At 39.9% G+C, this 22,267-nt stretch overlaps 2 protein-coding genes across 5 annotated transcripts; both read right to left on the bottom strand.

The window, feature by feature from the left end:
- Nucleotides 1-1,046: 1,046 nt before the first annotated feature.
- On the bottom strand, nucleotides 1,047-4,408 carry LOC9268115 (probable 3-hydroxyisobutyrate dehydrogenase, mitochondrial). 4 transcript variants are annotated; one of them, XM_066311451.1, is made up of 11 exons: nucleotides 4,318-4,408; nucleotides 3,879-4,039; nucleotides 3,593-3,816; nucleotides 3,311-3,425; nucleotides 2,897-3,047; nucleotides 2,629-2,711; nucleotides 2,411-2,506; nucleotides 2,173-2,315; nucleotides 1,988-2,072; nucleotides 1,693-1,772; nucleotides 1,047-1,595 (listed from the first exon to the last, which is right to left on the bottom strand). In XM_066311451.1, the coding sequence occupies exons 3-11, from the start codon at nucleotides 3,652-3,654 to the stop codon at nucleotides 1,508-1,510; spliced, it is 903 nt and encodes a 300-aa protein (XP_066167548.1). In that variant the 5' UTR covers nucleotides 3,655-3,816; nucleotides 3,879-4,039; nucleotides 4,318-4,408; the 3' UTR covers nucleotides 1,047-1,507. The 4 variants fall into 4 exon arrangements, with proteins under 4 accessions (XP_066167548.1, XP_015641275.1, XP_015641276.1 ...); XM_015785789.3 differs by having other exon boundaries at nucleotides 3,593-3,681; XM_015785790.3 differs by having other exon boundaries at nucleotides 3,593-3,674.
- Nucleotides 4,409-5,481: 1,073 nt separating this feature from the next.
- LOC4341836 (uncharacterized) lies at nucleotides 5,482-9,718 on the bottom strand. The gene is made up of 9 exons (XM_015788822.3): nucleotides 9,592-9,718; nucleotides 8,118-8,570; nucleotides 7,769-7,943; nucleotides 7,379-7,673; nucleotides 7,144-7,216; nucleotides 6,950-7,040; nucleotides 6,510-6,589; nucleotides 6,172-6,416; nucleotides 5,482-6,048 (listed from the first exon to the last, which is right to left on the bottom strand). The coding sequence occupies exons 1-8, from the start codon at nucleotides 9,637-9,639 to the stop codon at nucleotides 6,180-6,182; spliced, it is 1,452 nt and encodes a 483-aa protein (XP_015644308.1). The 5' UTR covers nucleotides 9,640-9,718; the 3' UTR covers nucleotides 5,482-6,048; nucleotides 6,172-6,179.
- Nucleotides 9,719-22,267: the final 12,549 nt, after the last annotated feature.

The following is a 22,267-nucleotide window of genomic DNA, read 5'->3' as shown; positions in this document are numbered from 1 at the left end:
ACTCTCCCAAATAGGGCCTTACTCCACCTCCACGTTTTTTTTTCAACGATGTCCTTTCCAGATAAAGGTACACCCCCTGCGCAAAGGTGGATGAGTTTGTTGCTGTAACTATGCCAATGTGATCGATCTCATTGATAGTATGAAGATGTGGCCTAGGGTGGTCCAAATTGTAATAAATATAACTAAGTGCTCTAAAGTGAAAAAAATAGATAATGATCCAAATTGAAACTTTGATAAAAGAGGGTGGCACAAATAAATTTTACTATTTATTCATTAACCTTTAAAAGTAGCTGAACTATTCTCCGGTTGTTTTATAGTGGAGATAATTTGCAAGAATACTCATATGCAAGAATTTGGTGTTTCTTAGGTGGTATTTGGATCCAGGAACTAAATTTTAGTCTTTGTCATATCAAATGTTTGGACACTAATTAGAAGTATTAAACGTAGACTAATAATAAAAATAATTGTATAAATGAGAGCTAATTCGCGAGACAGAATTTTTAAGCCTAATTAATCCATAATTAGCACATGTTTCCTGTAGCATCACATAGGCTAATCGTGAATTAATTAGGCTCAATAGATTCGTCTCGTGAATTAGTCCAGTGTTATGGAATGGGTTTTGTCACTAGTCTATGTTTAATACTTCTAATTAGTATCCAAACATCCGATATGACATGGCCTAAAATTTTAGTCCCTTATCCAAACACTCCCTTACTCGTAATAATGCAAGTTTTTTAAATACAAGTTAGATGCACACATAACACAAATCAAATTCCAGATCCATAGAACACTTTATAACATTAAAACTGTGTAACATACTAACTTGTTCATAGAACACTATATCACATTAAACCGGTGTTGCCGATAAGATGGATAGTTTCAAAAGTCAATGATGTAGTATATTTAAAACCGGTGAGATTATAAAAATATAAAACATACATAAAGGAGGTGCCAATATTTGTTACTGTTTTTAAGATGTCCGGAGTATATCCTTATATAACTCTACCAAACATATACTAACATAACATTTGAAAATGAAACCTACATTTATTCTGCCAAATCTGATGTTCTTATTCATCAAGTCATTTGCTTGGCAATGCGATTGCTACATTTCTTTGTACAATATGTCAATATGTGCACAACAGCACAGGGCTCTCCTTGGTGTACATTTTCTGATCATACATACAGAACTTGATGCCTATGTCTAATTACATTGTTACACATAGTATGGAATACTTGGTCCGAATGCAGCAAGAGTACACTTTATGTTGACACAGCCCTGAAAATACAAGAGGGACAATACCTCAGTAAAATCAATTTAGTACAAATGTCAGAGAAAGCTTTGCTTTGAGCCAATGGATTTGATTTTACAGGCTGAAAGGCGTCAATTAAGATAATTCACTTTACAAAGGATAGTCCAACTTTGCCTGAGTACACTTCAATCACACAACTTTTTATTGCTTTATTTATTTTAACAGGTGGCAAGTTAGGTGGCAGAGCTACAAGATCAATTTTCATCTTTGCCAGCATAGTTGTGGCGAAATGCACATGAGAAGTCCTTGAGTTCACAGCCATCAGCACATAGCTTTCGGTAACTGCAAAAACTAATGTTAGTTGTGCAACGATTGAGCAGAGAAAATATAGTATGGTTCTGGAGAAGTTTTGGTTTAGAAAACGGGCAAAAAAAATTACATTTCAAGTGCCTGAGAACCAAAGGGACAATTGAAGCCAACTCCAGATGCAGAGGCCATGGCCAAATCCAAATCTTTGGTCTGCAAAAGAACATAAAAGATTAAATTACTTTGATCTGATAATGTGTAGATAGTTCTAATTCTGTTCTTTATATATCTTCAAGAATAAAAGTAATGGTTAATCGGTTACCAATCAGTTGAGAAGAAAATTATAATTTTTAGGACACAACAACTCAGTCTTTGACAATCAATGACTAATTTGATGTAGCAGAGAGTACTGTATCTTGGCATCATACCATTAGTTTGGAGGTGAAACCACCATCATAGTTCCTCGATGATGGCACATCCATCATTACTCCAGGAACTGGGTTATATGTGTCACTGTTTAAGTCAATAGAAAGGGCACGCAAACTTCAGATTATTCAACCTGTAAGTCAACTGCAACCCAAACCACAAAGGACAGGTGAAGAGCACACAATACCTGCTCCAGCAGCGGGCACTTGAGCAGTTGAATATGTCTGTAAGAACGCTAGCTTTGATGCCGAGATTCTGACCAAGAGCAAAAGCTTCGGAGACTCCAAGCATGCTGATGGCCATTGCCATGTTGTTACAAATCTTTGCAACCTTGAAAAATAGAGCATCAAAAGTGAGCTTGAATCATCTGTACACAAACAGTTTTGAAGAGATCTTAATGAAGAGCTAGAGTTACTAAAACTTACCGAGCCATTTCCAGCCCCGCCACAATATATTGTTTTTTTGCCCATTGAGAGAAGTAAGGGTTTTGCTGCTAGATATGCTTCTTCTGAACCACCTACCTATATATCATTCCTTTGCACCAAAATAAGACAGAAATCCTTCCATCTAATGTAGCAACTGTCCGACCAAAGTATATTCCTGGTGATAACACCAAAGTTACGAAAAAGCAAGGATTGAATACCATGAAAGTGAGTTTCCCAGCTTCTGCAGCAGGAACACCTCCGGAAACAGGAGCATCCAGCATCATCGGTTTTTCAGCATAGGCTGGAAATACACAAAAGGTGACATTACCACCTTAAATATTCAGATATACTTCAGTTTTAATTGTTGTCGGGGCTAAAAGATGAAGAAGCTTTTGCTCCATCTTTCCCACATACAATATATTCAACTATCCAAGTTTTGAACTTCTAATAGCAAATCATGGTTAATATGCTATTATAATATATAACCTTTCTTTTCTTTCAAAGTGCATCTTGAGATGTCCATGGATATTTTCCTTGATGTTTGTGGATCAACTGTGGATGAATCTATATACAACCAAGGTCCAAGGCAGCCCCCATTAGCAAGCAAACCATTCCGTCCATTGTATACATCTAATACCTGAAAAACATCTGTGAACACGTAAGATTTTAATATTCTAAAGGGGTTTTTTAAAGTTTTGACCTACAATACTCATACATCACCATCTCTTTAAGAATTCTAGAGCAAAAGTTCGATGCAGCAACAAGCTACGGTATACAGATTTCTACATGCGGGACATGCGAGGGTATTACTCTCTGATATCATGATCTAACTAGGTAGTAAGAGACTAAGAGTGTAAAAGGAATTGAAAAGAAGGGGATATCATGGTTCAACCAGCTTACATGGGCAGACGAAGGCAGCATCGTAATTACGACATCACTAGACTTGGACACTTCAAGTGGAGACAGTTTTGTGGGAATTCCATCATCCGAGAATTTCTTCATGGTATTCTCATTGCTGATATCACATATTCAATGGTCATTGGATGGCAAACATAGAACATTGTATTATACTGGGACAGAAGGCTTATATTTATAAGTTCCTTGATAAACAAACTAAACTTGGAGAATAAAAACCTTTGACTACAAAAAAAATTGCCAAAATGAAAATATGCAAGGACTTACACATCATGAACAGTCACTTTATATCCAGCCATTACCAGGTTCCTCGCCATATGGGCACCCATATTTCCCAGTCCTATGAATCCTACATTCTGAGAAGAAGTATCAACAACTCACATGAAAACCAATACAGTGACGCGTCAAAAAAAAAAGAAGAACAAATATTTTGCCCTCCTCCCTTTTAACCATGCTCTGGTCAAATTCAAGCTGGTACAGTACAAGCACAGCTGTAAAAATGATATCTTAGCATTTCGATACCGCAACGAAGAACAGAAGATAGAAAGGATACCTCCAACTGAGATTGAACCGCAGCGGACGAGAGGCCCCGGCGACAGTTCCAACCCAAATGTTGGACCATCGAACGAACCCTCCATCCAACAACCCCCATTTTCTCTGAACTGCTAGCCGATTTGCAAACCCTTCACTTTCGCTTTACTGGCCAAATATTCGCTGCAAAAACCAACAACCAACTCACTCTACAGTCTACACTATGCTAAGCCCGTTAAAATTCCAGGGCTATCCAACATATTTGATTCGCCACTAATTCCGAGGGGTGGTCAAATCAAGAAAACGCATTTTCCAGGGAACTAGGGGGAAAGGAGGAATTTTTCCTTTTTTGGCCATGCGAGCAAAATTGCTCGGGCCGAATCGAATCATGGTCATGGCAACTGCGGATTCGACGAGGAAATCAAATTCAGCACAAGAATCAAAATCGAGGAGAGGCTTACAGATGCGGGGCAGGTAGAGAGGAGGAGAGGCTGATCGAGTGAGCCGCCGAAGAGTTGGGAATGGGATTACAGCGCCGTGTCACACGTCCATATCCCTTCAATTTTCTCCTTTCTCATTTTAGAGGCCGTCCCCCTAACTCAGATCGTGCCACGTGGCATAACGCCAATCTTAAAGCAGCATCCTTCCACCTCTGGAATGGAGCAATTTTCGCGTGAATTTTACAGGAACTTGAACTGATTCGCGTGAAGTTATCTGTGCTTAAAAGGAGTCCTAACCGCATTCAAATATATACTCATCATAAATAGGAGTATAAGAGATTATGCTAGTTCTAAGATGGTGTTTGGATACTATGGCTAAACTTTAGTCTCTATCACATCAGATTTTTGGAACTAATTTGGAGTATTAACGTAGACCACTTACAAAATTAATTACATAGATAAAGGCTAATTCGCAAGACGAATCTATTAAGCCTAATTAATACATGACTAGCACATATTTACTGTCGCACTGCATTATCAAATCATGGTCTAATTAGGCTTAATAAATTCGTCTCGCAAATTAATTTCCATTTATATGTAATTAGTATATATTTAATACTTTAAATTAGTGTCAAAAATCTGATGTGACAGTGACTAAAGTTTAATCCCTGGTATCCAAATATCACCTAAAAAAAGATTATGCTATACGGTTTGTCCATAAATATAAGTGATTTGTTTGTGATCTTTAGACATAGCTTTTGTACTAGTTTATTTTACATCTATCAACTTTTGTACTAGTTAATTCTCCGTCTACTATAATTTATACTGATTTATCTTCCACTATCACATTTTGTAATATTTTACTATTTTCATAAATTTTTAATAAAAATGGCATATTTCTTATATCTGTGATTGGAGCCTCGGAGATAATAGTTGTATTATATTCCAAGCCCACCTAACCGATTTTATCTTTGCTGAACAGGCATCTATCAGCAGACACTCAATGGAGAATCGAATTATAACTAAATAAAATCAGTGTCGATATGGTAACTTTTCTCAACCCTCTTCCTCTTAATACAATTTAGCTATGCTCAGCTAAAAAGAATTATGACATTAATAACTACTATTGAATTGTTGAGCACGAGCGATGCAGAGCAGAACCACCGGAACAAAGAATCACAAATCTTACTTTGAAGCGAACATCATTTCCATATTTCATTTCAATTCAATCCCCACGCACTGCATACAGTTCTTCTCTATTTTTTTACCCGAATAATTTCTAAGTTCAGAACTCTGAAATATGTCATTATCTAAAATTCTCTGCCTTCACATTTCTCCTCACACAGACTACAGAACTGTAAAAGCTGGTATAACTGTATTTCACATACCTATACCTGTATATATATCTGTATGGCTAGCCACTAGCTGCACTCACTTTCGTGATGTAATTTTGTAATACCAGACGACCAGAACTACTAAACTTACACTGAACAAACCACACCTTATGATGTCAAACTGCTAAATTAATACCGTGTACAATGGATAGTTTGGTTCAGCTCTCTGTGTTGCCTAACTATATCCGCCGCATTCTCCATGTTCTCACTTGTCACATAGCCTCTTATCATCTTATGCTGTCGCCATTGGAAATTTGCTCCATGTTTCCTATTCTTGCATAGGTGATTCTGAAGTTCGACGAGCTAAACCTACTGAACATATCAAAGCTAGCTATTCACATTCATTGCGCTTCTTAATCTGCACAATTCAACAGCGAAAGCCCAGTGAGGATATGCATAAATATCAGTGGAAGTTTTCGTCTCTTGTTAAAAATGTGATAAATATGTCTTAGATTCTTGATAAATGTCTTAAATAACAAACCTGAATTGTCATACAATGTTATCTCCAGATTCTCGATGCTGCGCTTGCTGTCTATCACCATTGTTTTCATTTACAGCATTACTTCCAGGTTCTTGTCGCTGACCATCATCGACAGTTTGAGCTAGCTGTTGATTCCTCCTAGATCTCCACCTCAAGTATTCCACTAGCATTGAGTTCGCACTGATAGCAATCCCAAACCCAGTGAATGAGGATAGTAGGACCGCAAGGACTGGATTTACTTTTAACTGCAAGTTTTAAGATGATGATAAATTGATAATGAGCAGAGTGATGAAATACATTAGCTGCATCAAATGTAATCATGGGAAATAATTTCTTACCACATTGTAGAAGATATGAGCAAACAGTATCACAATAGCAAACTGGAACGAAGCATAGGCCCATAGATAACTCTTGGTTACTGTACGGACAAAAAGAAATATCGGATTGTCATGGTTGCAAGGAGTCCAAAGGCAACAAATAATGAACCCTAAGTTTGTAGGTATAATTTACTTCTGCAGAAATACTGAAATCGTTTAAACTACCATTATTTTCCTATTACAAGTTTTGAACTCACTACACAAGTTAACAAACTAGATAAAAATTTGGAGTACAGACTACAGACCTGAACAGTGGGTGATTACTACAGTTTAGGTCTTCTACCACTTATTAAATACTGAAAGCTTGAAATGCCCTTAGTTTCTCTATACATTAACTACTCTTATGGCATTGTAAGTGCGAACTACAATAATTTTGAACGGTAAAGATGACAGTGCATTACCCATGGTGGATGCTATCATGGAAGAAAGGAGGCCCAACACGCATGAGAAAGGCAACGAAATTGCCAGTGCGTGTGACAGCAAATCTGTAACCTGTTTCAGTTAAAGAATCAACACCATTTAGAGAGGTTTCACAAGCTAAGAAAAAGCAGAGTGGGACATTCTGCATGCATATAAATAAGAATGAGACCCTAACCAGAAGTTGTTCCAAGAAGCAGAAGTATGCAAGCATGCTAACCATGACCAAAATTGGAATGTCCTGCCAAAATCTGTTATAACTGAAAGTTAAATTTCACAACCGTGCAAAATGATCACAGAATGCTTATTTATTTATTTTTTTCAAGAGTGAATCTACCACGAAAAAAAATAATTTGAAAACAGTACTTCCTTTTTCAACAATTCATAAATCAAGACAGCTAAAGCACGTTTACCTGTATTGTTGAGAGGCTCTTTGATGAGCACCATTTGTTACTCGCCTATTAGCAGTTTGAGTTGGTATTCTCAACAAAGTGACAGGCAAATTTTGAACTTCTTGCTTACAAACATCACATATCTTGTTTCCCTTGATGCTAAACCATTTGACAGCGCAGTCTTGGTGTGCAAGAGCAAGTTCCCCTTTGCAGCTGCACTCCATTTTAAGTGTTTCCCCTCCTTCATTTAGTTCAACTAGACAAATTCTGCAGACTGCCTCTTCTTCAGGGATATCTTTGCCTCCATCTCCAGGAACTGTCAAGAATTCAGTAAAGTGAACCAATTCTGTTTCAGAAGCAAACAATTTGTCCTATTAAAATGATGCAGTAAAGTCTTAGAAGTGAAGATACCATCCACTGTCTCCTCAATCCCATCACTTGATGCAGTTGTATTAACTGGGATAGGTCGGGGAGTTGTTGGAATCACACGGATGACACCTAATGAATCCGCCCTCCTCAAACTCCTGTTTTTACGATTTCCTGGTACTGAAAGTGAGCGCCTAATTCTTGCTTGAACATCTTGATCCTGCAAACATCAAAAACCATTTAAAGAAAACTTAGTAAAACTACAAATATTTGCGCAACATACTGTAAGGCAGTAAGCCCATTTCCGACTGGTAGCATGAAAATACTACTATCTAGCTGTACCATCTATCTGGAATTCTTATAAAAAATGCAGAACAAAAATGTATATACTTACATCTGTGGTTGGTAGGTTGTTGATCTGATTTGCCGGAGAAGAAGTTTTGTCTGAAGTTGCTATAGGTGTGACTGGCAAAGAATGTGTACGTTTTGCGGATAATGAGTTTATGACTTTTCTAAAAGAAAATGATCTCAACGTTGATGTATTATCCTGCTGCCCTTCTGATGGTGTCCCAGGAACCAGAAGGATCGCCCGATCACCTTCCTGTGCTGAACTTCTCGCCCTGAAACTCTGTTGCGGAATGATGCTCTTCAGAGAAGATTTTGTTCTAGTTGAATTAGGCCTCGGGGGCAATCCTGCTCTCGTTGAGCTGGGGCTAGGGGATATATTAATTCTCGCTGAAGTGCCTATTTGGTTATCCAGGGTCCTAGCTGGTATTTGCAAAGAAAGGTTTGGCCTTCGCGAATTATGCCCAGATGCAGTTTGCACACTGTCATCCTGGGCTGGTGCCTACAAAGTCAGCAAACAGTATTATCAGCAAGCTATGCTACATAAATTCCATTAAATTAAACTTGCAAGACTAATGGAATATGAACAAGGTAAAGGCATCAATCATCAGGGATAAATAGTGATTCTTGAGCCGATACAATTTAATGAAGCTCATGGCAATCATCTGAGCTACCGAGCACACATGGAGTAGCACCAGCAGACATGTACCTTATGGCCTTATGGGTCAATTGTTTAGGGCTTTATTTATTCCATTGAGTCCAAAACTTCAAATTCGCACATTAAGAATTTGACGAAAACATAGCTATGATCTCTACTGTCCATCCTACTTCATTCTCTACCTACCTAACTGAACATATCATTACCAATCTTACCTTGCTTGGATTAGCTGTAACCTAGATAATTTGTGTGATGGAATTACAAACAACTGGTCTCCCGATCCTAAGACTATGTATTCAACAAACTTAAAACGCATTTTCACAAGAAGAAATCAAGATTAGCACCCACATAATCACACTTATAGCAATACACTTCAGTGATGCAATTTCGTCAGAAAGGCCAGCAAACCTACTACTGTAGAATCTAGTATAATTTTAGCTCATGTGACAAAGTACAAGGAAAACCAGGGTAGGCAAACACGAGCTTTTCACTACAATCGAGGAAACCTGCCCTAATAAAGGGAAAAAGCAAGAAACAAATCATTCGATCTTCCCTAAAAAATCAAATCTTCCAAAAAAGAGAATAAAAAAAAGATGCGGCAAAAGAGCATCCACAAACATTCCACCAACTCCGCCACAATTCACCCTCAAAGCTTCGCAACTTTCGCCTCTGATCAACGAAATTAAGAGACGGATTTAAACTGCAACACCCAGCGATAACAGGTCTGAACAGATTGTCTCGCCATCCCCCATACGGAACCAAGAAACCATCAGAAGTTGAACTACTCGAAAACTATCCTAGAAAGAACATGGAAAGTCGGGGGAAAGAAACGCGAGTCGAGCTGCTTGGGGTGGGAGAACCTCACCGCGGAATCGGCGGGCTCCGAAGACTGGCCCTCCTCCGCTTTGTCCATGTACGCTTCGCCGCCAGAATTCGAGGGGCGAGAGAGAGAGGGGAAGAGAGCAAGTGGGTGTTCTTGTTGGGAGAAGCTCAGGGGAGGAGAACTGGAGAAAGGACGTTTTTGCAATTTGCAAATGGTTCTTTTTTTTTTCCATCTAACCCCTCAGAAGCCGGAATTACTGTTTATATTCTATGGCCTAATCATAAAAGAGCAAGTACTAGCAGGCTATAAGCCAGCTATAAACATATTTTAAAGAGATAAAGGAAAAGAGAAAAGCAACGGACTACAGATTTGTAGTGATCAGGTGTAGCACGGACTCTAAGACGTAATGTGTTTATGATAGGTAGGACAAGGTATTAATAATATAGTAAGCAACTATTGTATGAATTAGCTATTACATTGGCTATAGATAATTTGGAGCTATTAGTTGGCTATACTATTAAACTTGCTCAAACCACGCCGCCGCACGCACCACAGTTTATACTGTTTGCTCATCTTAATACTAGATACAGTAATAAGATTTTAGTGCTTCCTATATTTCTACCCCTCCGTCACAGAATGAGTTCATTTTCGTCCATCTGTTTATCCAAAATAAGTTTACTTCAGAAATAATTAAATCAGAGTTTATAAAAATTAGAGATAAATACATATGAGATAGGTGAAAATGGACTTATTCTAGATAGAGGAGGTATTTATTTGTCACCTTTAACTCTGTATGTAGGCATTCATAACGTTTATAAAATATGCTAATTTTACCCTAGGGTCTCATCTTTTCGCTTATTCTTATGTTTATCTACCAAAATTTTAATTTTCAACATTAAATTTGGAGCTGATTTTGGGTTTTTTTCATCAAAGTTTATTTTTCAGCATTTGCTTTTAGATCACTAAAAACACGTATATAAAAGTTTTATTCACAAATTACTATTCGTTTGCAAATATAAATATACCGTTTGGCTTATTCCATGAATAAGCGAAACGATGGGTCCGTTAGTATGGTTGTTTAAATACCCTCTTTGTTCAAAATTATCATTTGTTTTTTTTAAAAAAAAAGTACCAGATATGTGAGTCATTTGCATGTTCTGAGACAACAAGTATTTCCGTCCGGAGAAAGTACTATTGCTAAAGAACTCTCTAGAATTAAACAATCAACATAGTTAAGTGGGTGTAATATTAATTGTACGGGTAAAATATTTTTTTCATTGAGATCCGTGTGGTGACAAGTATTTACAAATAACTTTTATGGTAAAAATAAATACTCCTAACAAGTAAACGAGAATGGATGTAGTATTTGACATACAATTTGCACGTCTCATAACATTTAACATCCAAATCGCATGTCTTTTGAAATTTGTCATCGAGAGATGTGAATTATTATGTTTCGTGCCACTTTCTCTTATTTTTCTCATTCCTTTTTTTTTCTTCTCATGTTAGTGGACGGTTTTGTTGTTTATATCGTTGCATGTTTCAAATCTCTACACCGAAATCTTGGGTAAGTTTTAACCCTATCAAACTTTTAGTAGGGTAGTATTCTTTTAACTTTATTGAATTGGTAAGATTTGGCTTCATTCCAAGGCTGTGTTTAGTTCAGCGCAAAGTTTAGATTTTGGTTGAAATTGGAGATGATGTGACTGAAAAGTTATGTGTTTATGACAGGTTGATGTGATGGAAAAGTACTGAAGTTTGGATCCAAACTTTGAATCTAAACACAGCCCAAGTAGCTAGCAAGTGGAGTGGAGTACTGTTTAAGACTACTAAATAATTGATAGGGTAAGAATTGACATCAATCCAAATAGACATAGAATGTGCACTATATTAAATACTTGTTGGTATTAATCTCTAGCAAGAAAATAAACCATATGGCCCTAGTGGCAGTCAAGCAGAAGTCCAAATCGGTAAAGTACCCTGGACTTTTCTTTCTTTCTTGCAAGCTTGGTCTATCTTTGCCAAGTTTCATCAGAGCCACTGGACTAACTGAAAAAAGGATGGCAGAAATCGAAAGCTAAAGGCACACTAGTGTATTCTGAAAAATGACCCTCATACCTGCCGCTTGGAAATGAAATATGCCCAAATAGGAGGCATAATCATAAGTGTATCTGTAAGTTGTTTGGCAAATGCTAAGGTTAAAAAAAATTATCTTTCAGCTACTATAGTGGTTAAACTTTAAATTTTGAATTGCTTAGATTTCCCTTCCAAACATCTGGTTGGCTAAAAATGTATGGATTTTAATGTATTAGGATCAGTGCTATGTAAATATATTTATATTATGATAGAAACCTTAAAAATATTTATATATGGAACGGTGGATAAGCAGATTACTAGTTAGGAAAAAAAATTAATTCTACACATTAATGTCATGATGTCAGCATGTGGGCAGATGGCCAGCATATGGGAGCTGGCTGTGTTTATTTTCACGCTAAAATTGAAAGTTTGAAGAAATTAAAACGATGTGATGGAAAAGTTAAAAGTTTATGTGTGTAGAAAAGTTCGATGCGACGAAAAAGTTAAAAGTTTAAAGAAAAAAAGTTGGAATCTAAATAAGTCCTGCCATTCAGTTACTCTGAACTTTTCTGAACTTAATCCCTGCGCTGCACAGGTGTTAGGCTCGAGTTAGGTTTGACAAAGCAAAGAGAAGATCAGCAGCAGAAACAGGAGATAAGTTCAGAAAAGGCGGCTGTTTTCCCTCGTGCCTTTTCACCCGGAGGACTCTCCCTTCTCGTGCCTGCCTGACTTAATTATGATGCTGAAAGTGTCTTGACTAATCCACTCATTTTAGCTAGGTGCCTTAATTCTGTACGTACAGTGAGATGCGTGCTTAATTAAAAGTGCACAGACAGGTAAGTGTAACGGATGAGAGAAGGTGACAGGAGAAGATGATGTGAGGGACGCAAGCTATCTCATGTCGTTCTCCCTGCAAGTTAATGGTGAAAACTGGCAAGTCCATAACTAGTACTTAGATCTCTGTTTCGTTCATTACATGTGTTTTTTAGACTTTAATTTATCATTGGCTTTTTTAAAAAAATAAATTAAGTTCTTAGCTTTTTAATATTCAATTCATTCGTTCATGTTCTCGAATACTCGGGGCCTCATTGTTGCTCTAATAAGCTAAAATTTAGATTTTGAAACTCAATTTTGAAGAAGATTTTAAGATATTTTCAATATAGTTTCTTTTTCAGTATTAGCTTTTAAGTATCAAAGAACATATATATATATATATATATATATATATAACTTATTAATTTTTATTTCCTAATAATCGTATTGATTTATTGAAAAATATGGGTTACCGATAGGAGCCTCAGTTTCACTCCTCATCTATCATCTGCTAAAAACAAAGTCTCGGAGACACGTACTGAAGCCGGGATAAAATAAGGGAGGTTCTTTTGTGCTTGGAATTGATTACGACCGTTGATCGTCTCTAATCCAACGCATCAGGATAAAAGGTACGATAGAAAAGGTACTTAAAAGATGGACCAGGTATAGAAGGTGGAAGGTTAAAATAGTAATTGACTTTCATGGTTTATTTGTACAATTAAGGGCAAATACGTACAAACAACTTTTACCTAACTGTTCACGTCCGTTTCCTGATCCTTCGATCTCGGGTTGAGTTTACTAGAGGCTGCAACTGATTAATCACCACTCGATTAATCGGATGAGATTAGCATGCACCGGCATGGTGCTTAATTAGTTTCTCAACGTGGCTGATCTGCTTAATTAAATGCTCAACAATTAGCCACGAAATATCTTCTTTGATCATATGCTAGCAGCTTAGAAATAAAGCGCATCGATTTCGCAAGGAATCAATTACTCTAAACTTTTCAATTCCATTTAACAGCTTCACAACAATGAATCAATGCTTCAGCGTTCTGTAATCATCAGCAATGGCCAGAGTCCAGCAGCAACAGCAACATTACGCAACATTCAACAACAATCAGATCAACTACCATACGCCCTATGCACTGGCACAGGATGCCGCTGGCCAGCGGATGGGTACGGGGGCTGAGGAATTACTAATCTACCCTAGTTAACAATATTTCTTATTCCTAAATTATCTTTTCAGAATCGACGGTCGGTATTAATTGGTTTAGGAGGTACCCCAGGTACCTCCCAAGCACTGTAAAACCCCTCTAAAAATATCACGCGTGACACTTGGCTTATGCAGGTATAGCTAGTTCGATCGATCGATCGATTAATAAATTTAAAACCAACCTTTAATTCTGTGGAATGTGACGCACTGACGCTGGATTGCTGGAGCATGCAAATGCGCCTCGATTTAACAGGTTCCACACATGTGGAACCATCTGATTAATTGAACTAGTACCGTAGTAGTACGTACTAGCTACCTTTTCTGAAGATATTTCTCATAACAAAATGTATAATTAAGCAACAAAACTGGTTATCTTCAGAATCAGATCCATTATTAATTTATTGTTCGGCTGGGGCCTGCACGCCATCATGATTCATGACCAGTTCCTTCGGAGAATGCGTTGCAAACTTGCAATGCTTTTGTCGCTTTGGCTAAGGGCACCCGCAATGGTTATTTATAGGCTCTTTATAAGAAATATATGTCAACATATTTTTCCACTTGGAAGAGATTAAATGAAGAAAGAGAGCAAAGCTATCTACTAACCTGGAGATAGTCTATAGAGAAAAACAAGGCAATGCATTAGAGAGCTATAGATACCCATGTAGACATACTATTGAGATGGTTTACTATTAATCTAGTCTATTGCTGAGATGTACATGTTTTATAGATAGCACCTTACTTTACCATTGCGGGTGCTCTAATTGATCGTCTTTTGGCTCAATTAATGAACGCTTATATTATCCAGTGGAACTACAGAACTGGACACTTGCATGATGAGAGAGCTTTAAGCATTATGAGATAGAATCAAGCATGTGATCAGATTGGTTTCTTTTCGTTTTCTGACTCTGGAGCCACCGCACGCAAGTATTATCTCTGTCACATAATAATAATATTTTTTATTTGTATTTCTTATAGAATGTCACAATAAAATACTAATGGTCTTATTAATTATTTCTCATTCAAAATTTCCTATTTTACACTTAACCACCCTTACACTCTTACCTATACACCATTTAATAAGAGATATCATAGTCTTTCTTTTTAAACCTTAATATATACTAAATATTATAGAACTATAATTATTTTGGGATGGAGGCAGTAGGTAGCTTAAAAAATGTCACGCTCACCTTTTCTTATTCTATGGCAATTTTTTTTTGTTGATCATCAATTAAGCGACAAAATCTAGTCTTTTCACTCGGAGCCAAATTAAAGCGAGAAACGTAATACTCCCTCTGTCTTTAAATATAAGAGATTTTAGTTAGATGTGACACATTCTAGTACAACAAATCTGAACATGCTTATATTATGATATGTCACATCTAACCAAAATCATATAAGAAACATAGTAGGGATTATCATAGTGAGTGAACTGATCGATCGATACTTTACGTGTGCAAGGGACAACTAATTCCCCCTTTGCGCATATGGTCAATTTAAAATTCCAGTTTAAAATAGTAACAGTTTCATTTGAATATGACCCTGGGCAGTTTCGCGAGATCCCGCATGATTCTCGCAAATAAATTTCCAGCGTCTCAAACACCGCACGAAATTAAATGAGATCTCAAGACGCATTTCGAGTGGTTTATTCGAGATTCATTTGAAGAATTGAAGTTGGCACCTCACCTGTTTATATATATATATATATATATTGAGTTATTCTTTTTTATCACGGTCCATTTGCGTCGTGGATTTTTCCGCTCCACGTGCAAGCATGTAGCTAGCAATTGTGGCAAGCAAGATGCTGCATGTCGCTAGCCTCCACTCGATCAACTTTTCACCCGTACATGCTACTCCTCCGTCCAAAATAAAACTAGTACTCTCTTCGTATTTTAATATAGAACACCGTTGACTTTTCGACTAACATTTGACCATTTATTTTATTCAAAATTTTCGTGCGAATATAAAAATATTTATATCATGCTTAAAGAACATTTGATGATGAATCTAGTCACAATAAAATAAATGAGAATTGCATAAATTTTTTAAATAAGACGAATGGTCAAACGTTGGATAAAAAATTAATGGCGTCATACATTAAAATATAGAGGTAGTATTTTTTTTGTCCATCGCATTCTCTCAATCAATCACAATCATTTTTTTTATCTGCTTTCTCTTCTCAATCAATCACGCATTTTCTCTAATTATTCCTAACTACTTTATTAATACACATATCAACATTAAAAATACTTATATTTTGACACGAATATAGTATATTGCAGTTGCAATTAACCAACCAAGATAGTGTCGTGGACTCGTGGTTGGGCTTGTGCTTATCGTGTCCCCAACTTCCTACGTGACGAAGACAGAAGGTGTACATTAATTCGACATGCCTTTTCTCGACGTGATGAGAATATTTGCCGTTTGCCAACAGTGTGAGGATATGGCTCCCTCACAAGTCCTTATCATCATCAGCAGCAGCATGCAGCAAAGTGCCCCATTCCTTTACGTGTGTGAGCACAACATCTTTTCTGTTCTCTCTCTCAAAAAAAAGAAGGGAAGAAAAAAAAACTTTTTTGCAAAGCTAGTGTTGTTGCATATGCTAGAGGAAAGAAATGCCATGGCCCCCATTGATTGGTTGGAAACTGCCAAACGCCAATTCGCCGCGGCGGTTTCCGGTGAGCCATCCATCTTCCCCGCCGCCGCTCGCCGGCGAATCGCCTTGATTGGGACATTGCGTTCTATGGGCCGCTCTACTCCTGAAGCCCACCAATGGCCCTGGGCCACCCACGCTACTCATTGATCCATGGATGATCCAGTCCAACGCAATATGGGCCGTGCCAAACATAGTCTAGTTCAGATGCCTAAAGGCTAAAGAGACTATGAGAAGCTGAGCATTTTCTAGTTCTGAAATCCGAAGTTTAATTCTGATAAAGAGAAGTAATCGGACGGAAACACTAATGCGCGATCGATCGCTACCGCGAAGGGGTAGCGATCACCACCCCTCCCCCCTCCCTCCCTTCACGTTTCCTTTTTTGGCACCACATTACTTTCCTATTTTAGTAAATTTATACACCTAAAGTTTATAGACCCAAAGTTTATAAATCAAAAGTTTATATATCCGATTCAAATTTAAATTTGAATTCAAATATTTTTTATAGTATTTCTATACATCTAAAGTTTATACACCTAAAGTTTATAGACCCAATGTTTATAAATCAAAAGTTTATATACCCTGCTTCAAATTTGAATCGGTATATAAACTTTAGGTGATGTATAGAAATACTATATATGAAAAAATTTGAATTCAAATTCAAATCTAAATCGGATATTTGAATTCAAATTTAAATTTGAATCGGATATAATTCAAATTCAAATTTGAATCGGATATATAAACTTTTGACTTATAAACTTTAGGTCTATAAACTTTAGGTGTATAAACTTTAGATGATAGAAATACTATATATAAAAAAAATATTTGAATTTAAATTCAAATTTGAATCGGATATATAAACTTTTGACTTATAAACTTTTGGTCTCTAAACTTTAGATGTGTAAACTTTAGGTGTATAAATTTACTAAAATAGGAAAGTAATGTGGTGCCAAAAAAGGAAACCAGGTGGAGGGAGGGAGGGGGAGGAGGGGGGCTACCGATCGTTACCAGATCGATAGGGCGATCGATCGCCCATTAGAAGGAATAAGTTCACTTCATGACCCTCAACTGTGATCAAAATCTAATCCATAACCCTAAACCACAAAACCAGATATCTCGACCCCCAAACTTCTAAAACCAGTGCAATTTGACTCCCTGCGCGGTTTTGGGAGGCGATTTTGCTGACGTGGCGCCTACGTCGCAATATTGACCGATTCTTCGATCCACGTGGCGTTGACGTGGCACTTACATGGCATTACATTGTGGGACCCGTTTGTCATTCACACACATTAAAAAAATGTGGGTCCCACTGACATGTGGACCCCACATGTCATCCTCCTTCCTTCTTCCTCCTCCCTCTCTCCCTTCTCTCTCTCCCCCCTTCTTCTCCTACGTTTCCCACAGGCGGCAATGGGTGATGGCGCCGGGCGACGGGGAGGACAAATGGCGGCGGCCACCCGGCTAGAGCGGCGGCGGCGCTAGAGGCAGGTCGAGCGGAGGCGATGGCGTCGGGCGACGGGGCGGCGCAAACGACGGAGGCCTCTAGGCGCCGCGCAACAGCCTCGACCTCGACGCCAACCTGCTCCGCGGCGACGTCCAGATCGGCGTCCAAATCGAGCCGGCCTCTGGCGCCCTCGCGCGCCCCAGGCCGTCCGCGCCACCCTCCGAGGCCAACACGCCGCGCACACCAAGCCTCGCCACGCGCCTCATGGGCGGAGGCCGCTCGGCTCGAGCGGAGGCGACGGCGCCAGGTGACGGGGCAGCCCAAACGGTGGCGGCCGCCCGGCTCGAGCGGCGGTGGCGCCAGAGGAGAATCGAACGGAGGCGATAGCGATGGGCGCCAGGGAGGCCCGAGCGGAGGCGGCGATGTCGGCGGCGGGCGGGCCTTCCTCCATACCGTCCTCTCCTTGCTAGCTGTCGGCGCCCGAAGCTCCGCCTTCACCGCCCCCCGGCCGCTCGCTCTCGCTGTACCCGCGTGCCACCGGCCGAAGGGGAAGAAGGGGAGAGAAAGAGAGAGAAGGGAGAGAGGGAGGAAGGAGGAGTACGGCGGCGGCGGCGGCGGTGGCTGCACGGCTCGCCGCTCCTGCCCTCGCCCGTCCTGTCGTCGTCGCTCCGGCCCTCACTTGCGCGCCGCCGCCGCTCGTTCTCGCCGCCCGCCGCCTACTGAAGGGGAAGAATGGAAGAGAAAGAGAGAGAAGGGAGAGAGGGAGGAGGAAGAAGGGCTGACATGTGGACCCCACATGTCAGTGGGCCAACATTTCTTTTTTGTGTGAATGACTAATGGGCCCCATGCATATTTTTATTTCTACCGCCACGTAGGTGCCACATCAACGCCACGTGGAACAAAGACTTGGTCAATATTGCCACGTAGGTGCCACGTGGCGCCACGTCTGCAAAACCGCCTCCCAAAACCGTCCAGGGAGTCAAATTGCACCGGTTTTAGGAGTTTGGAGGTCGAGATATCTGGTTTGTGGTTTAGGGTCATGGATTAGATTTCGATCACAGTTGAGGGTCACGAAGTGAACTTATTCCCCATTAGAACCACCCGTAATCGGATGCTGGCTGGAAATTGGATACAACATTAACAAGGACGTCCCTGGGCATGTGTGGGCTGGGCAATCGCACAGGACCCAAATTGGACCTAGTACCTCTTATATTTGGGCTTTTATTTTATTCACAGCCGCTTAATTTCGGCCCTTTCCAATCTGCAAGGCAAGCCAACTCCCAGTCTGCGATATCCCCATCAGGCATCAGAGATTCAGAGATCACCCCGTCAGGTTCAGGTGCGTTCAAGTTAAGACAACACTTCAGATTCCATCATGTCAACAGCCAAACTATAAAAGCTTCTTCTTAGCATCACTTTATATTGGGAGTTGTTAAGTTTAGGCCCTGAATGTTTATGATCGTTGGGCCATTCATGCTTGGAACTCTGAAAATTGTCACCATCTACTCCCTTCATTCTAAAAAAAAAAAAGTCAATCTAAAGTACTATGTAATCTATCATAGAACAATGAATTTGGAGTAACACGGAGGGGTATATACTAGCTTGATTCTTCCATCTGAGTGAGGTTAAAACTGGCAATAGTGTGGTCTGCGGGCTGCATGCCGACGTAGCATGACAACATGTGGGGCGGGCGGTGGCAGCGTGGCGGCACAGGAGGTCGGAGAGGGACGGCTCAGATGCGCCGAACAGTGTCGTCGTATCGTATCGTACGTACACGGATGCATGGATGGATGAGCTAGCCACACACCCACACCCGGTGGTGTGTGTTTCTGTTTGGTTTGGGTGGTGGAACCAAATCAGGGGAGCAAAGCTAGTAGTACATCTGCATTGCTCGTCACGACCGACGAGACGCCTTCCTGTGCACAGCCCAATCATTTCTCCATCGATCCATCCATCCAGTAGTACACCACCAGCAGCAGCTTCAGCACACAGCCAACACCACCACAAGAAAAAAAAATATGCTACTCGATCGATCCATCCAACCCTGATCTAGCACACTGTGCAGAGCTAAGTGCCCAAAGATCAGTACTACACTATTTGATATTTTAATCATCCTGGCAGTACTACACCCTACACGGTGAATTTAAAATCATCCAAAAATAAGAAAGTACGTCACCGACACGTCGAGACGGCAAGGCAAAGGCAAAGGCATGTAGTAGCGGGGCCGTACGCGTACGCGTCGTTGCACGGATGAGGGATGATCCCCCGACCATTACTGCCCCCCAAGATCTCCCCCGCCGTGCATAATCGCGCGCCCTGCGTGCGTGCGTTTTTTCTCAAAGCACAAACACACGCGCATGCAATGCATCTGCATATGCACGCACGGATGACGTACGGGCCACCTCTGGTGTACGTGTCGTCGTCTCCGCGCATGCACACAACACAACACAACCACATGGTGGACGCGCGAGCCGAAGAGTGAGGGTCGTCGCGCGCGGCGGTGGAGATGGGCGCGAGTGAATGGCCGGCGCCCCCCGTGCGTGCGTGCGCCGACGCGGTTGGGAGGGAGGGGGTGGAGCCGGGAGCCAGCTTAGCGTGCGTTGAATCATCATCGGTGGAGGGCGCAGGATATGGCAATGGCCCAGGCGCCCAGCTAATTAATGTAGCTAGCCTCAGACTCTCTCTCCCACCACGGCCGGCCGGCCGTACGACGTACGTCCGTCCTGCGTGCACGTACTACCACGCATCAATTTCACAGCCAGCGTGGGGCCCCATCTCGCGGCCGGCTGGGCCATGTCCATGACCGTGTATGAGTGGATTTTATTGGGGAATTGAATGGGAACGGGAGGTGGATCGAGTAGCTCGCATGAACAACAACATCCACGCTAGCTTGAGATTCCGGCCGACGAGCGAGCTCGTCCTGCTTCTTCTGCCTTGGTGCGGCCGTACGTGCGCTCTCACATCTCGGCGGGTAAACTCGCCTACCGCCATCTCCAAGCTAGGCCTGCCATCCTAGCTAGCAAACGTACCGAGGGTGTATTTAGTTCATGTTGACGGAAAAGTTGAAAGTATGTGTGTAGTAAAGTTTTGATGTGATAGAAAAGTTGAAAGTTTGAAGAAAAAATTAGGATCTAAACCAGGCCCGACTATCCAACATGCTCCCTCCATTCCACAAGGACGAACTAAATTTGTTTATTTTAAAACGAAGGAAATATGTAATTATAGTGTCCTGTCCTAGAGTTCGAGACAACGCAGAATATATACGTGTTTCAACAACGATGTTTTCCCCTCCCCACCCACACGAGTGCAAAGTACTCACCCTATTCTAAAATAAAATTATTTTTGACTTTTTCGGTTGTCTTAAAATAAGACTATCTTTAATGATCATTGCTTTTTTGGAAGTAGAAGATAAGTACATTGGACGTAGAGAAAAATAGGAGATAATTGTATTGGCATTTGATAAAATATGAGTATTGTTATCTTTTTGCTTTTTATTAGTATGTGTGGGGATGTGAAAAACAAAAGTTATTTTCGACAGAGGTAGTAAGTACCAGTATATAGCTCGTGCCATCTATAAAATGCTAGAGATTTCTATTTCATAGCTCGGCTCGTTAAGACTAGTCTCGAGCGTTTTAGCTCATTATCTTCATGAGATAGCTTGGCTCGTTACCTTTTACAAGTTAAAAGCCTACATCGGCTCAGCTCTCACACGCTGATTCGTTAGACTCGTTAACAAGCTCTATCAATTTATATCATATTTATAATTTTAAATTTACCATTTTGTTTTATATTAATGGCATTTTCAATGCGTACAAAACTAAGGTGCCCATTCTTAAGCTAGGACCCACTTGCTTAAAGAAATGGTCTAAAACATTTCACAATACTTACGGCTAGTGCAACCATTAAGGTAGTACCCATGGTGATACAAAAAATAGTTTGTGACAATCACTGTGGCTGCTTCTCTCTTCTTATTTTGTTCCATTTTCAGTATGTGTAACTATTTCTCTGTATTATTTTATTACTTATATTTGAGCCATAAGCTTAAGGTTACTCTTTGTATTTATTGTCTCATGGTCTATTGAGAAAAATGTATATAGCAAGCCACAAGTAATATTTTAAGTCTTATGATCCTCCTTATTGCCACATTATGGCTGCCCTAACATAATAACAAATACTAGTAAATACTTACTTTGTCCTAAAATATAGCTAATTTAGTGACTTGTCATGAATCATAGCTAAATATAGATATATTTTGGGATGGATGAAGCAGTAAACAACCCGTTGCATATAAACAATTTAAATATACTATTTAAGTACTACCTCAGCCCAAAATTATTTTATTTTCACTCGTTCCACAGACACCAATACAAAAGCAAATGACTATAATGCCATTCACTTTATCAAACCTCAATGTAATTATTTTCTACATCTAGTACCAATGTTTGTCCCTATTTTGGGAGAAACAAGATGTGATAAAGATGATCTTATTTTGAGACGGAGGGAGTATACGAAGATATATTGA

The sequence above is a fragment of the Oryza sativa genome, chromosome 6 (assembly GCF_034140825.1).
Source record: "Oryza sativa Japonica Group chromosome 6, ASM3414082v1".
Lineage (NCBI taxonomy): Eukaryota > Viridiplantae > Streptophyta > Magnoliopsida > Poales > Poaceae > Oryza > Oryza sativa.
This window is presented reverse-complemented; position numbering and strand designations above follow the sequence as displayed.